We start from the raw sequence: 15,534 nt of genomic DNA on the forward strand, positions 1-15,534 counted from the left end.
TGGTCCACAAAATAATTTTGATTTTTTCCTAAAGCCTTCTTTTGCTATGGCAATTCTTTTCTTAATTTCTGTTGTGCAATACATATCATCTCTGATCATACTTCCCAAATACTTGAAGTTACTGACTTGCTCTATTTCTTCTCCTCCTATACTAATATGACAACTTCTACCTTTTCCTCCAATTATCATACTTTTGGTCTTCTTCTTATTAATTCTCATTCCATATTCTTCTAGTTTCATGTTGAGTGTATCTAACATTTGTATCATTTCACGTTCGCTTTTTCCCATCACAACCATATCATCTGCAAATCTTATACATTCTACTCTCCTACCTCCAACACAAACTCCACTATTTCCATTAAAACTTTCATTGATTATTTCTTCGAGATAGATGTTGAACAGTGTCAGTGATAAAGAGCAGCCCTGTCTTACACCTCTTCGTAATTCAATTTCTTCACTCAACTCATCTCCTATTCTCACTCTTGCTCTCTGGTTTATATACAAATTCTTTATTAGCCTTCTATCCCTCCAATCAACTCCATGTTTCTTCAGGATTGTCATCAATTTGTCCCGTCTGACACAGTCAAAAGCCTTCTCAAGGTCAATAAATACAGCATAAACCTTCCTGTTTTTCTCTATGTATCTCTCTCCTATCACCCTCAGAAGTCCAATGGCGTCTCTTGTTCCAACTCCTCTCCTGAAACCAAACTGTTCTTCACCTATAAAGTTATTCAGCTTTCCATATATCCTGTTGAGCGTCCGCAGTAAGACTTTGGCTGCATGTGAAATTAGACTCAATGTCCTATGTTCTTCACATTTTTTGCTGTTCTTTTTCTTTTCCATAGGGATTAAGATGATTTCACTGAAGTCCTTTGGCCATTTTCCTGTCATGTATATTTGATTACATAATCCAATCAACTCCTTTCTCCCTTCATTATTTAACGCTTTTAACAGTTCAACAGGAATCTCATCTATTCCCATTGCTTTTCTATTTTTCATCTCGTTCAGTGATGCTTCGATCTCTCTTCTCATTATGGTTTCCCCTTTATCATCCTCTTTAACCATATCTTCCTCCTCTAATTCAAGTTCTTCTTCATTTGGTCGATTGTCCCGATCATATAGCCATTCTATGTATTCTTCCCATCTTTTCATTATTTCTTGGGGTTCATATATCATTGTGCCATCTGTAGCCTCTATTTCCTTATTGCTGTTGTTCCTTCTCTTTTCTCTGAATACTATATTTGTTGCTTCCTTGTACATCAAGTCATATTTCCCTTCTTTCTCCAGTTGCTCTATCTCATCACACTTTTCTGTCAACCATTTCTTCTTTGCCTTTTCTGTTTCTCTTCTTAATTCATTATTTAACTTCCTGTAGTTACGCTTTCCTTCTTCTGTATTTACTGTTTTCCATTTCCTGCGTTCCTCCATTTTACTGATCATTTCTGATGTTATCCATTCCTTCTTTGCCCTTTTCCTCTCCTTGACTCCAAGTGTTTTCTTAGCTGCTTCTTTTATCCCATTTTTTAAAGTTTCCCATCTCCTTTCTACATTTTCTGTTTCATTTCCTAATGTATTATTGTTACAATACTCATCCTCTAGTTCTCTACACTTGTCTTTATCTTTCAGTTTCTCAATATTAATTTCTTCTCTCTTCTTTCCTTTCCATACTATTTTCAATTTAATCATTACCTCTGCTACAACTAATATATGGTCAGAATAAATGTCTGCTCCTGGGTAACATTTAGCATTCTTTAGGCAGTTTCTGTACCGTTGTTGTATCATTATATAATCAATTTGATATTTCTTGTCATCTAATCGAGATATCCAAGTATACCTTCTCCTTTTGTGGTTGTCAAACAAAGTGTTTCCAACCACCGTGCAATTTTCATTACAGAATTCAATCAACCTTTCTCCCCTCTCATTTCTGTCTCCCAATCCAAATTTACCAATGGTCTTACCATCTGATCCTTCACCAACAACCGCATTCCAATCACCCATTACAACAATACATGCATTCTTTTCCTCTTTCTCAATGAATTGATCTATCTTCTCATAACACTCTTCTACCTCTTCATCAGAATGATTACAAGTCGGCATATAAACTTGAATGATCACTAAGTCTTTTCTTTTCCCGTTCAGTCTTATCATCATAATCCTTCCATTGATATATTCAACCTTCATAACTTTGTTCTTCAGTCGTTTTCCAATCAGTATTCCCACTCCATGCAATCCATTTTTATCTTCACCCGAATAGTACATTCGGAAGTCACCGCTTTCTAGTTCTCCACATCCACCCCATCTCACTTCACACGTTCCAAGTACATCCAAATTATTTCTCTTCATCTCATATTTAGCGTTTTCTAATTTTCCTTCCTGTAAAAGGGTTAGAACATTCCATGTCCCTATCCGCAATAATTCTTCTTTCTTCTCCTTCCTTCCATATTTTAAAAACCTCGTTGTACACCCCTCCCGGAGATCCGAATGAGGGGAATCTTTACCTCCGGAATCTTTTACAAAGAGGTCCATCTCATGAACGTCTTGGAAGATACTGCCAGTGGTGGTTTCCCGTTGCCTTCCACTGTCCTACACATCCTGTCGGCTCGCTGACCCAGATTCCCGCTGGGGTTGATACCCAACTTTCCGCTGGGTTGCTCAGCTTAACAGGGGCACCACGTGTAGGTAGAATTGTGGAGAATTGGGGTGAGAGAGGCTAAGAGAACTCTCTTGTTGAGTTCTTATATTCGCATCTCACCCCCATTTATTAGCCAGAGTCACAAGGTTGAATTAATGACTCCCCCAGGTCTTCTCCACGCAGATGGGTAATAAATTATGAAAATGGCAATCTCATTGGAGATAAAAAGGAAGCTGCAAAAAGGTGGAAACAATACTACAAAAAACTAGATTCTAAAAATAACATATTAAATCAGGAAATAATGAAACAACCTCAAATGGAACCTGATATTTTGTTCAGTGAAATAGAGAATGCAATTAAACATTTGAAGAATAACAAATCCCCAGGTATTGATGGTGTTTCAGAAGAACTGGTTAAAGAGATGGGCGAGGAAGGCATCCACGTATTGCACTCATTATGCAACAAGGTTTGGAGAACAGGGGAGTGGCCAAAAGACTGGACAAGTTCTATCTTAATTTCCCTGCACAACGAAGGGTCCGTTAGGGATTGCTCTAACTACCAGACCATAGCACTTGTATCCCATGCAAGCAAAGTCCTACTACAATACTGAATCGACGCTTGAAGCCTTTCTTACAACATCCAGATATTCCTGGAGCAAGCAGGTTTTGTGGAGCAAATTCTGAACATGAGGCAAATAATTGAAAAATATCATAAGTTTTGTGTTCCTGTTTTTATCTGCTTTGTAGATTAGAAAAAGGCTTTTGACTGTGCTGAGTGGGACAAACTGTGGAAAGTATTAGATAAATTTGGTGTTCCAGCATATCTCACATCACTGCTGAAAGGCCTTTATGACTAACTTGGCGACGTAAGGGTGGACTTTTTCAGTGTATCCAAAGGTGTAAGACAAGGTTGTGTATTGTCTCCCCAGCTATACCGAGCACATCATGAGGAGAGCGCTTGATGGTTGGTATCTCAACTGCTGGACGAAAAACCAACAACTTGCATTTTGCTGAGGACACCACACTCCTTGCCAGTAGTGAAGATGACCTTGCAGCTTTACTTGCAAGAGTAAAGGATGCAAGTCTCATTTATGGAATAGAAATCAAATTGAAGAAGACCAAACTTGATCGTGGAAATCAAGTGCACCTCACAGGTCGATTAAAGAGACTGGAGTTGGTTAATGACCTTTTATTCCTTGGGTCATGTATAAGTGATACAGAAAATTGCGAGAAAGAGATAAAGAAACGTCTTGTCCAGGGACGTGGGACGTGCAAGCATGAGCAAACTAAGATCTGGAAGAACAGAGCAATATCCAAAATCAAGAAGATTCCGTGTTCTTTTACGGTTGTGAGACATAGACCGTCAAGGCAAAGGACAAAGACCACATCGATGCCTTTGAGATGTGGTATTGGCATAGAATGCTATGTGTAGCTTGGACTGAAAGGAGAACAAATAAGTACATCATTAAAGAGCTGAAGACAAGGAAACGTCTCTCTACACGTGTCAGTGAAAGAATACTTCAGTTCCTTGGACGTATCTTAAGGAGGGATGGAGACAACCTGGAAAAGTCTATACTAGAAGGCAGAAGACCACGTGGAAGGACAACAAGCAGGTGGCTACATCAGGCTAGAAAGATAACTGGCCTTCCTCTTCAGAATGTCCTAAGAAAAGCTGAAGATCGAGTTGGATGGCGACACTTTGTACAGCATGTTAGAAACAAAACAATGGGGTCATAACACTCGTTATGAGTAATACGACACATGACGATGATATGAAATGATACACAGTTGTCCTTTATGAACCTCCCAGCGCAGCCATAAGCTGCCCAGGAGACTGACATTTTCCTCAAGAGAAGTATTAAGAGTTCAATTTATTGAGAAACTCCAGTAGTGACAGTGCCAAACAATCCAGCTTTTGCCAAACAGCACGCTCGTTCAACTTTGCACGCGACTGCAACGTCAGTGCTACCTCTAGTGTATTATTTACTAACTCTATAGGTGGACCTTCTCATCCTTGTAGCAAAGTTGTACCAACGCTGGGAATATGTATATTTTTTCTGCATCCTCTCGTGTTTTGTTTGTTGTATTATGGAAAGTTCACATGTGGTAAAACACAGGCATCTGATATGCAGTCACATTCGAGCGAATGACGGCTAACAGGCAATGGAAGAATACATGCTAAAGCTGATTTTAAGGAACTAGGCTGGTAATACCACCACCTTTCATAACATCCAGACACTAAGGAAAAAATATATATTAAAAATGTTCTTTGTAACTGGCAAAAAGATTGTATTTTCAAAAGAATTTCAATGTTTAATAACTCCGAAAGTAATTACAGCTGGGGATCAGGCAGGTAGTGATTATGTAACTTCTTGCTGGAAGTGGCCAGTTGGCTGCAAAAACATGTGTTGACATCGCTCCCGCTAGCCTCTTCCAGTTTATTGTGTCCATCACACTTCCTTGATAAACAGAGTGGTGCTTGTTTGATGGCACTGTCTGAAGAAACAAAACTTGAAAGTTGTTGGCTTCACTTCCCAACTTTCAAATGGACTGTTTCAGAATCCACCATCTGCTTCGATCTCCCGGCCCATCCTTTAAGCACCTCATTCATCTACTGTAATAACGAACAGCAATACTGGAGCTGTAGACATATTTTAAAATAACATAAAACACTTTATACAGAAAATAAGATTTTGACATCAACATAATTTTACACTGTATTTTACTAACACAGACAGTATATGAATAATAGTTCTGTATCATTTACAGTGGAATCTAAAGTATTATGTTGTATATGAGGCATGATGTGATCATCCATAACCTCGTGCCTCTTGTGCTCAAAGCACTTCCGGTTATAATGGAAGTTTCGACTGAACTATGAGGTTCTTAAACCGAATGGTATTCAGGTTTTCTTTTTCAGTAATTTTCTACACTGAAGAACCTCACCGTTACAAAAACAAAACACGTTCAACAAGCAAGGTCTGCCATGGACCCTTTCTGTCACCATCTCCTGGTAGATAACTCATGTTATCTCCGCCTGACCAGGTAGCGCTACTGGCAGCTAAATTAGATCAATATTTTGATACCATAACAGTGCAGACTTTAAGGTTTGCAGCTTTTTATCATGAATGCTGACGCAAGTGTGATAAACTGATATAACTTGAAAACAATATTATTTCACCCATGGGTAAATAATGCAAGTATCGAGCTTGAATTATTATTATTATTTTATGATTATTATTATGACTTGTGATGTACATCCACTTATTAGCATCATTGTTAGTTAACGATCGCTTTATTTATGAGGTCATGTCAGGAAACATTTGCTGTTAGTTTAGTTAATGTAAGAACCTGTAATTATTATTATATAATTTATTATTACCTGTATGCATGATTTATAATCCACTACGGGATTGTGAAACACACTGTAACATCCAGAATGGCACTCGGTAGACGAGAACTCTGTAGAATATTCTGTACATTATATCTCGGCCTTAAGCACTCAGAATTTACAAGAAATGTATCTATCTAGAAGCTTGGCCAGGTACATATATAAAGAGGTGGGATGTTTTATCAATTTATTTCTTTTTTAAGTTGACTTTTTTGGCTTGATGGTAGAGACGAGTTACTGTTTAGTTGGAGTTATACTTGTGACCACATGCTTGTAAGCAGTCAATTGTTTTAAGGTTGTGATCTCCGTGTGGCATGTGCTTAGTGGTAGGCATTTGTTAAAGATGGCAGTTTGTTGGTGTGTGTATTTTGTTTGGTGACAGCAGTTGATTAGGTTATGTGTATGTTTATGTGAAGTTAAGGTGAAAAATAAGTATACCAACTGACAGCATTTCGTGTGCGTCTTTGTGGATACATCAATACTTCCGTTAATAGCATTACAGTGACACCTTGTTAGTGCATTTTGATTAACACATTTTCTTGCTTAACACATCATAAATTCAAAGTCCCTATTCGCATCCTATTAAATCCACATAAAAATAGATCACTTATCTAAGTCATGAATTTTCAGTATTTCCGCTTAGTACGATCAAGTTTTCCAAGCCCTAAAAATGTTCCTTATCATCCCTTCTAAAACGAACGTAATTTCCAACACAGAGAAGTGCCCTCGCTACAGGAGCCAGTTTGGGGAAAGTTGCGCGATAACGGGAAAAGGTCTTGAATTCCTGAACCACAGGGTAAATTGCACCTTCTGGGATAAGCCGTTAGCCTCAGGAATGTTCAAATTTGCTTTCCAGTCAAAAATAAGATTGGTTCTGTGTTCCGTCTTCAGCCCTAAGGCTGGTAGGATCCTCAACAGCTCTGCCATCAGCTGTCATAGATGGCCTAGGCATCACTGAAGAGGCGTACTAGGGAAATGAGGAGTAAGGTAGTTTCCCGTTGCTTTCCTCACCGAGCCAGAAGTTGCTATTACATATCAGTCTGCCAAGCCCACTGAAATGCGTGCATCAACTGACCCTATAAGCAACGTTTTCACACCATTCATTGCAGGGACTGGCTGCACAAAGAATGGCATTACTAGCATCGCTCATACCTCAGTCACTTTCATATTGTCAAAGCCAAGGATAAGACAGACAGAGACAGATCAATGAAAGTAACAAAATTGCTCTAGCCCATACTAGAAGACATAGTGCACTGTAAACACTAGGTCCTGCCAACAAAGGCACAGATTGCTTCTATAGCAGTAATATTTCCATTCTTTGGAACTGTACTCTGAAGACGTGTCATCTGAAGAGGAACTAGAAAAGGAAGAAAGAAACATGACTTCTCTCATCCAACCCATGAATAAACGAGTAAGAGAAGAGAAGACAGCTCTGTTTGAGTCAGGATGCTGTTTACAAAATTATTACTGATGCTTCGGAAGAAGTGAAAACATAACCACACAAAAAATTCTTAACAAATTTTGGCCAGGAAATGGCAGATGAAATTTATCAAAACGAAGACGAAGATTTGCTGATCTTCAAACCAATTACACTGAAACAGAAGGACAAGCAGATCATCGCAGCTGCTATCCAGAGTGCAGATGATACAGATCTCCAGGTAGAATATCCCATGCAGACTTTCTGCAAACTGAACACAATTCCTGTTCCACACCTCTGGACATTTTGTGGCTGTTTCATTCGTATGCGTTTAGCACTTATTATTGTACTGTATGTATTTTTAGTACTATGTACACTAAATCTCTGTCTCTCAAAGCTGGTAGAAAAGATCAAATTATGAGATTTACACCCTCTCTCAACAACACACTGTAATGGGTGTGATAGAATCCAACAGACTGCGCTGGGCTGGACATGTACTGAGATGCAGGATAACAGAGCTCCAGTAGATCTATACAAGGGATCTCTAAATGGAAAAAGACCTTCAGGAAGACCACGAAGCACCTGGAAGGAGGACATCAACAAGGTATGCCGGACCCTCCAAACTGATAACTGGGAAGAGCAGGCTCAAGACCGAAAAGGATGGAAGAGGATTGTGAGATCGGCACGGGAACTTCACGTCTCTCAGAAGCTTACGGACTGAGTTGTGTTGTTTGAGTCATCAGTCCATAGACTGGTTCGATGCAGCTTTCCATGCCACCCTATCCTGTGCTAACCTTTTCATTTATATGTAACTATTGCATCCTACATCTGCTCTAATCTGCTTGTCATATTCATACCTTGGTCTACCCCTACCGTTCTTACCACCTACACTTCCTTCAAAAACCAACTGAACAAGTCCTGGGTAACTTAACATGTGTCCTATCATTCTATCTCTTCTTCTCGTCAAATTTAGCCAAATCGATATCCTCTCACCAATTCGATTCAGTATCTCTTCATTCGTGATTCGATCTATCCATCTCACCTTCAGCATTCTTCTGTAACACCACATTTCAAAAGCTTCTATTCTCTTTCTTTCTGAGCTAGTTATCGTCCATGTTTCACTTCCATACAATGCCACGCTCCACATGAAGGTCTTCAAAAACATCTTTCTAATTCCTATATCAATGTTTGAAGTGAGCAAATTTCTTTTCTTAAGAAAACTCTTCCTTGCTTGTACTAGTCTGCATTTTATGTCCTCCTTACTTCTGCCATCGTTAGTTATTTTACTACCCAAGTAACAATATTCATCTACCTCCTTTAAGACTTCATTTCCTAATCTAATATTTCCTGCATCACCTGCCTTCGTTCGACTGCACTCCATTACTTTTGTTTTGGACTTATTTATTTTCATCTTGTACTCCTTACCCAAGACTTCATCCATACCATTTAGCAACTTCTCGAGATCTTCTGCAGTCTCAGATAAAATAACAATATCATCGGCAAATCTCAAGGTTTTGATTTCCTCTCCTTGGACTGTGATTCCCTTTCCAAATTTCTCTTTGATTTCCTTTACTGCCTGTTCTATGTAAACATTGAAAAGGAGAGGGGACAAACTGCAGCCTTGCCTCACTCCTTTCTGGATTGCTGCTTCTTTTTCAAAGCCCTCGATTCTTATCACTGCAGACTGATTTTTATACAGATTGTAGATAATTCTTCGTTCTCGGTATCTGATCCCTATCATCTTCAGAATCATAAATAGCTTGGTCCAATCAACATTATCGAATGTCTTTTCTAGATCTACGAATGCCATATACGTGGGCTTGTCCTTCTTGATTCGATCCTCTAAGATCAGACGTAAAGTCAGGATTGCTTCACGTGTTCCTACATTTCTTCTGAAGCCAAATTGATCTTCTCCCAACTCAGCTTCAATTTGTTTTTCCATTCTTCTGTAAATAATACGTGTTGAAATTTTGCAGGCATGAGATACTAAACTAATGGTGCGGTAGTTCTCACACCTGTCAGCACCGGCTTTCTTGGGAATAGGTATAACAAATTTCTTCCGAAAATCGGATGGGACTTCTCCTGTCTCATACATCTTGCACACTAAATGAAATAACCTTGCCATGCTGGTTTCTCCCAAGGCAATCAGTAATTCAGAGGGAATGTCATCAATTCCAGGTGGCTTGTTCCTATTCAGGTCACTCACAGCTCTGTCAAACTCTGACCTCATAATTGGGTCTCCTATTTCATCAGCATCAACAGCCTCTTCTTCTTCCAGAACCAAATTATCTCCATCTTTACCTTCATACAACTGTTGGATATGTTCCTGCCATCTTTCTGCTTTGTCTTCTTTTCCTAGAAGTGGCTTTCCATCTGAGCTCTTTAACATTCATACACTTAGATTTCCTTTCTCCAAAGGTTTCCTTAATTTTCCTGTATGCAGCATCTACCTTTCCCAGGACCATACAGCCTTCGACATCCTTGCACTTCTCCTTCAGCCATTCTTCCTTAGCTACCTTGCACTTTCTATCCACTTCATTCTTTAATCGCCTGTATTCCTTTCTGCCCTCTTCATTTCTAGCATTCTTGTATTTTTGTCGTTCATCAATCAGGTCTAGTATCTCCTGAGTTATCCACTGATTCTTAGTTGATCTTTCCTTCCTTCCTAACATTTCTTCAGCAGCCCTACTGACTTCATTTTTCATGACTCTCCACTCTTCCTCTATAATGTTTCCTTCAGGCTTTTCATTTAGTCCTCGTGCAACATGTTCCTTGAAACAATCCCTCACACTCTTTTCTTTCAACTTGTCTAGATCCCATCTTTTTGCATTCTTTCCTTTCTTCAATTTCTTCAACTTCAGATGGCATTTCATGACCAACAAGTTGTGGTCAGAGTCCACGTCTGCCCCTGGGAAAGTTTTGCAATCCAACACCTGGTTTCTGAATCTCTGCCTAATCATAATGAAGTCTATTTGATACCTTCCATTGTCTCCAGGTCTCGTCCACGTATACAGCCATCATTTGTGGTGTTTGAACCAAGTATTGGCAAGGACTAAATTATGATCAGTGCAGAATTCAACCAGCTGACTTCCTCTTTCGTTCCTTTGTCCAATCCAAATTCTCCTACTGTATTACCTTCTCTTCCTTGGCCTACCACTGCATTCCAGTCTCCCATCACAATTAGATTCTCGTCACCTTTTTACATATTGTATTAAATCTTCTATCTCCTCATATATTCTTTCGATTTCTTCATCATCCGCTGAACTAGTAGGCATATAGACCTGCACTATTGTGGTGGGCATTGGTCTGGCGTCTATCTTGACGACAATAATTCTTTCACTATGCTGGTCGTAGTAGCTTACCCGCTGCCCTATTTTCTTATTCATTATTAAACCAACTCCTGCATTTCCCCTGTTTGATTTTGTGTTGATAATTCGGTAGTTGCCTGACCAAAAATCTTGTTCTTCCTGCCAACGTACTTCACTTATACCAACTACATTTAACGTTAGCCTATCCATCTCCCTTTTCAGATTCTCTAACCTACCACAACGATTCAAACTTCTAACATTCCACGCTCCGACTCGCAGAATATCAGTATCCTTCTTCCTGATGATCGCCCCCTCCCGTGTAGTCCCCACCCGGAGATCCGAATGGAGAACTAGTTTACCTCCGGAATATTTTACCCGGGAGGAAGCCATCATCAGTACATCATTCATACAGAAAGAGCTGCATGTCCTCGGGAGTTAGTGATGGCTGTAGTTTCCCGTTGCTTTCAGCCGTGTAGCAGTATCAACACAGCTAAGCCATGTTGAGTATTATTACAAGGCCGTATCAGTCAATCATCTAGACTGCCGCCCTTGCAACTACCGCAAGGCTGCTACCCCCTTTCGGACTGAGTATGTACACTAAATACTATTGCTTTTCTGGCGATCCCACCTTTCTTGCGTTCCAATGACATCCTCGCTACTGAAGGTGATTTAACAACGTTCTACTGTACAAGAAGAAAAATACAAAATTTGCACTATGAATCAGTTTGAGAAACTTGTATTATTTACGTTATTGTACATTAACTTTCGTTGGCAATTTAGGAAATCACTGCAGGTTGTTAACAAATACATTTTAAGTACAGCATAACACTAGTGTATTTTCCAAATCAGTTATTTTACTGCTGGTGGAGTGTCGCCTGGTGATGATAACGAGGCAGTGAAACCCAGCCTACTCCTCAGAGTCTAATGGCCACATGAACACTGCAGAAAGGATTGTGTTTGGCACACAATCTAGTAACTAGAAATTGTATGCAACTGTGATGGTGACCAGATGGGGATCTCTCGGACTTACCTACGATCTCCTAGTGGATACAGAGAGGCTGCCATTCGTGTGGTACTCTTTGAAGCAGTACTGAAGGCACAAACCAACCCGACAGTCTGGGCACCAGTAGATTGTATCCCTCCTCCTCCTCTTTTGAATGGCACACACTGGGCATCTCCTTTGGGGTTTTGCTTTTTTCCCTGTTTGGGGAATCCTCTCAATGAAATGTCTACCAGTGATTCTTGAAGGTGGGCAACCAAGTGGAGGTTGAGATCTGTGGGTCAAAATGAGAGATATATGACAAGCAACATTTAGCAAGCCCCTGCTGTGTTGTCATAAAATGTAGAGTTGGTGAAACTATAACACTGCTCTCAGCTACGAATACAGATAATTAGTAACTGATCACAAGAAATCGTGTGCCTTATTACTGTACATAAAACATGCTACATGCTATAAACTCGGGAAACAAAACTAAAATTGCAACGATACCCTCTCAGTTATATTAATACTTTTCAGATGATCTGACATTTTTCGGAGACTTGCTACAGTACTGCCAGTATTACTGATTTAATATCGAGACTATACGAGCAAAGATTTCAAATGCTGCCACCAACATAAAAGAACTTCACTCTGAAAAGTGATCAGTTTGTTTCCAATCAACAAACTGAAGACATAACAATGAATTAGAACATACCTGCAGAAATGAGGATGTTTGGTTTTGTGAACACACGGGGAATAAGTTACCATATACCTTATATTACACACTGTTTTATTTCAATACATTATTTACAAAATGGCCACCGCTCAGATTATACATAAGAGAAGGATGTACAAAGATATGTCACTCTTGGAAAGTAATGCCTTTATTTGTTCATCTCGAATCCCCAACATCCTTACCTGATCAACCTCCAGAGGTATGACCAGCTGAAGAGGCCCGACAATGCGAGCACCGTCCATCTTGAAGAGCGTCTGGGCGTGTCCATCTCGTCCATCATGTAACTCCATGACACGAGCCTTATTCCACATATGACGTGGTCGGTGATCTTCTTGCAAAAGGGCAATGTCCCCTACTCTAACGACAGGGAGTGTTCCTCTTGGACATGTCCATCTCGTCCATGATGTAACTCACGACACGAGTCTCATTCCACATAGGACGTGGTCAGTGATCATCTTGCAAAAGGGCGATGTCTCCTACTATAATGACAGGGAGTTTTCCTCTTGAGCGTGTCCATTTCATCCATGACGAAACTCCACGACATGAGCCTTATTTCTCATATGACGTGGTCGGTGATCTTGCAAAAGGATGGCGTCTCCCACTCTTAACGACAGGGCGCGTTCCTCTTGGGCATCGTACCTGGTGGAAATTTTGCAGTTGCAGCAGGTACACTTTACTCCATCGTTTCCAGAAATGATCTGCCAGTTGCTGCTGGAGCCTGAATTCTTTAATGGGAGAGCTTGCCTGCGGTTCAACTCCAGAGGGTAGTGCAGTGAGTTGTCCGCCTACGAGGAAATGTGCTGGAGTAAGAACATCTATGTCATCATCCTTAGTCAGTGATCTGGAGTTCAGCACAGCTTCTATAGATGTCAGTATCATCTGCAAACTGTCTTGATCTACTGAGGATCATATCCGAGTCTTGCTCGGACATCGCTAGGTGGAGCCAATCATCCTTTCCCACCAGCCTCTCCACCAAGCTGCGCATGGTACAATGAACTTCCATATGATGCTACGCTGTTATAAATACCAGTGAGCCCTTTGCATGCAAGATCATTGTCCATAGATTTGACAGTTCTCTGTTTGCACACTGAAACTTCTGGGCGTTGTCACAGTAGATAGTGTGCGGAATGCCACGTCTTGCCACAAACCTCTGTAGTGTCTGTATAAACTTGTTGGTGCTGAGATCTTGGCATAATTCTAAATGCAGCGCTCCGGTCCTCGCACATGTGAAGAGGACAATGTAACATTTTTCTGTGGTGTGCGCTTGCTTTACGTATAATCGTCTGGCAAAATCAATACCTGTTACTGCAGATGCTTTCTGTGGAATGACTCACTACGGTGGAGAAAGAAACCCAAAGTAAACCTACCACGCTTTGAACTCCTAGCAGTGTTAGTAGGAGCATGACTTCTATGATAGTACAACAAAGCAACTGATTGTGACATCTCTCAAGCCATCTTATGGACAGATTCTACTGTGACCTTGGGTTGGGTACGTGGTAATTCAAATCAATGGAAGACCTTCGCCTGAAACCGCGTGATGGAGATGCAATCTTACACAGTGCCATCGCAATGGTGACACTGCCCAGGATCTGACAACCCTGCAGATCAGATACAGTCCCTAAACATATGGTGGGATGGGTCATCTTGGTTAGCAAAGGCAGATTCTTGCTGGCTTTGGAATCTGCTGTCACCTTCATCACTTCCAGAAATGAAGAGCACTACCCAACAGGTCCTCCACGTGGATTTGCCGTTATCCATAATCAACTGCACAAAATTCAGTTCTTACATATGCCTTTTGCATGTCACTGCTTGGGTACTTCACCTGGAATGTGTCTTTTGTCAAAAAGACCATGAAACTCGAGAACTCACTGCTAAAGAATTTACTGTCGCATGCAACTACTGGATATAACCACCCAAATCTACTACTTTCATGCTGAACTGAAAGCGCTACAAGCCAACGCCCTCTTCCAGAGGGATCCAAACTACGTTCCTACAATCCCTTTCTGGAAAATGGAATCGTGAGGCTTGGTGGACGACTAGAAAATGCTGAACTTACCCATGAACAGCGTCATCCCATAATTCTTGATGGCGATCACCACTTTACGCAATTGCTGATTAAGGACACGCACATTTGCCTAAATCATCTGGGAGTGCGAATAGTTCTGTCAGAACTCGGAACGAACTTCTGGATACTACAATCACGCCACACCATTAAGAAGATCCTACAATGCTGCCTACCTTACAAAATGGCCACTGCTCAGATCATACATAAGAGAAGGATGTACAAAGATATGTCACTTTTGGAAAGTAATGTCTTTATCTGTTCATCTCGAATCCCCAACATTCGGTAACAGAGGTCGCAACCTTTGAAGTGGGTTATCAGTAATCTCCACCCTGTCAGAAAATGGAGTCAAACCCAAAGCATGCTTCTCCTCTCTCGATAATGGCACCCGTTCGCGCTTCCCGACAACAATCCATTCTTATATCATATTGTATGTATAAAGGAATATGAACCTTATATGCATTCTACTGTAGGAGTACGTACATTTCTACAGTGCTGTGCGGTAAGGTTCATTTTCCTGTGGACAGGAAGAGCTTTGTAAGATATGTGTATTGCTTGCGCAGCGACAAGCTGCTTTACAAAGTAGGTTGTCTTGAAGCATCCTTCTCCGTGTGATGAAATTTTCCTCTTTTCAATTATATGCTATTCCAGTCTAGATTTGCTTAATCTAGGCCTCAAATGTCTGATTTTCCTATCAACATTGAAAACTCTTTCTGTGGGAGAAAGGTACACTTAAGGTTCTATAGTGGAATAGGGATCCTTCATTTACAATAAATTTCACAATGCTCATGGGTAGCAAAAGGAAATGACGACTAAACAAGTATAGTTGCCAACTCACAAGCACTGAAACCAGGAGAGTTGAGCAGTAATGTTAGAAACATTTTTTTTCTTTTTTCCGTAGAAAATTATTTTTTCATTATAAAGTATTTTTCTGTAATAATTTCTCCTTTGTCCATAATGCCGTAATCGTGAGGTGAAATCCATAATATTAACGGACAATCCGTAACAGT

General features: G+C 40.3%; 1 protein-coding gene across 4 annotated transcripts in view; it reads right to left on the reverse strand.

The window, feature by feature from the left end:
- Positions 1-4,912: 4,912 nt before the first annotated feature.
- Positions 4,913-15,534, reverse strand: part of LOC136883069 (uncharacterized) — a 77,235-nt gene continuing 66,613 nt past the window's right edge. For 2 of the 4 annotated variants that reach the window (XM_067155223.2, XM_067155225.2), the window contains 2 exons: positions 11,778-12,021; positions 4,913-5,272 (listed from right to left, as the gene is read on the reverse strand). In XM_067155223.2, coding sequence (XP_067011324.2) covers positions 11,778-12,021 — 244 coding nt within the window. In that variant the 3' untranslated portion in view covers positions 4,913-5,272. The remainder of the gene's footprint in view (positions 5,273-11,777; positions 12,022-15,534) is intronic. The other 2 variants (XM_067155224.2, XM_067155226.2) reach the window with 2 other exon arrangements.

Source organism: Anabrus simplex, chromosome 11, assembly GCF_040414725.1.
Source record: "Anabrus simplex isolate iqAnaSimp1 chromosome 11, ASM4041472v1, whole genome shotgun sequence".
Classification (NCBI taxonomy): domain Eukaryota; kingdom Metazoa; phylum Arthropoda; class Insecta; order Orthoptera; family Tettigoniidae; genus Anabrus; species Anabrus simplex.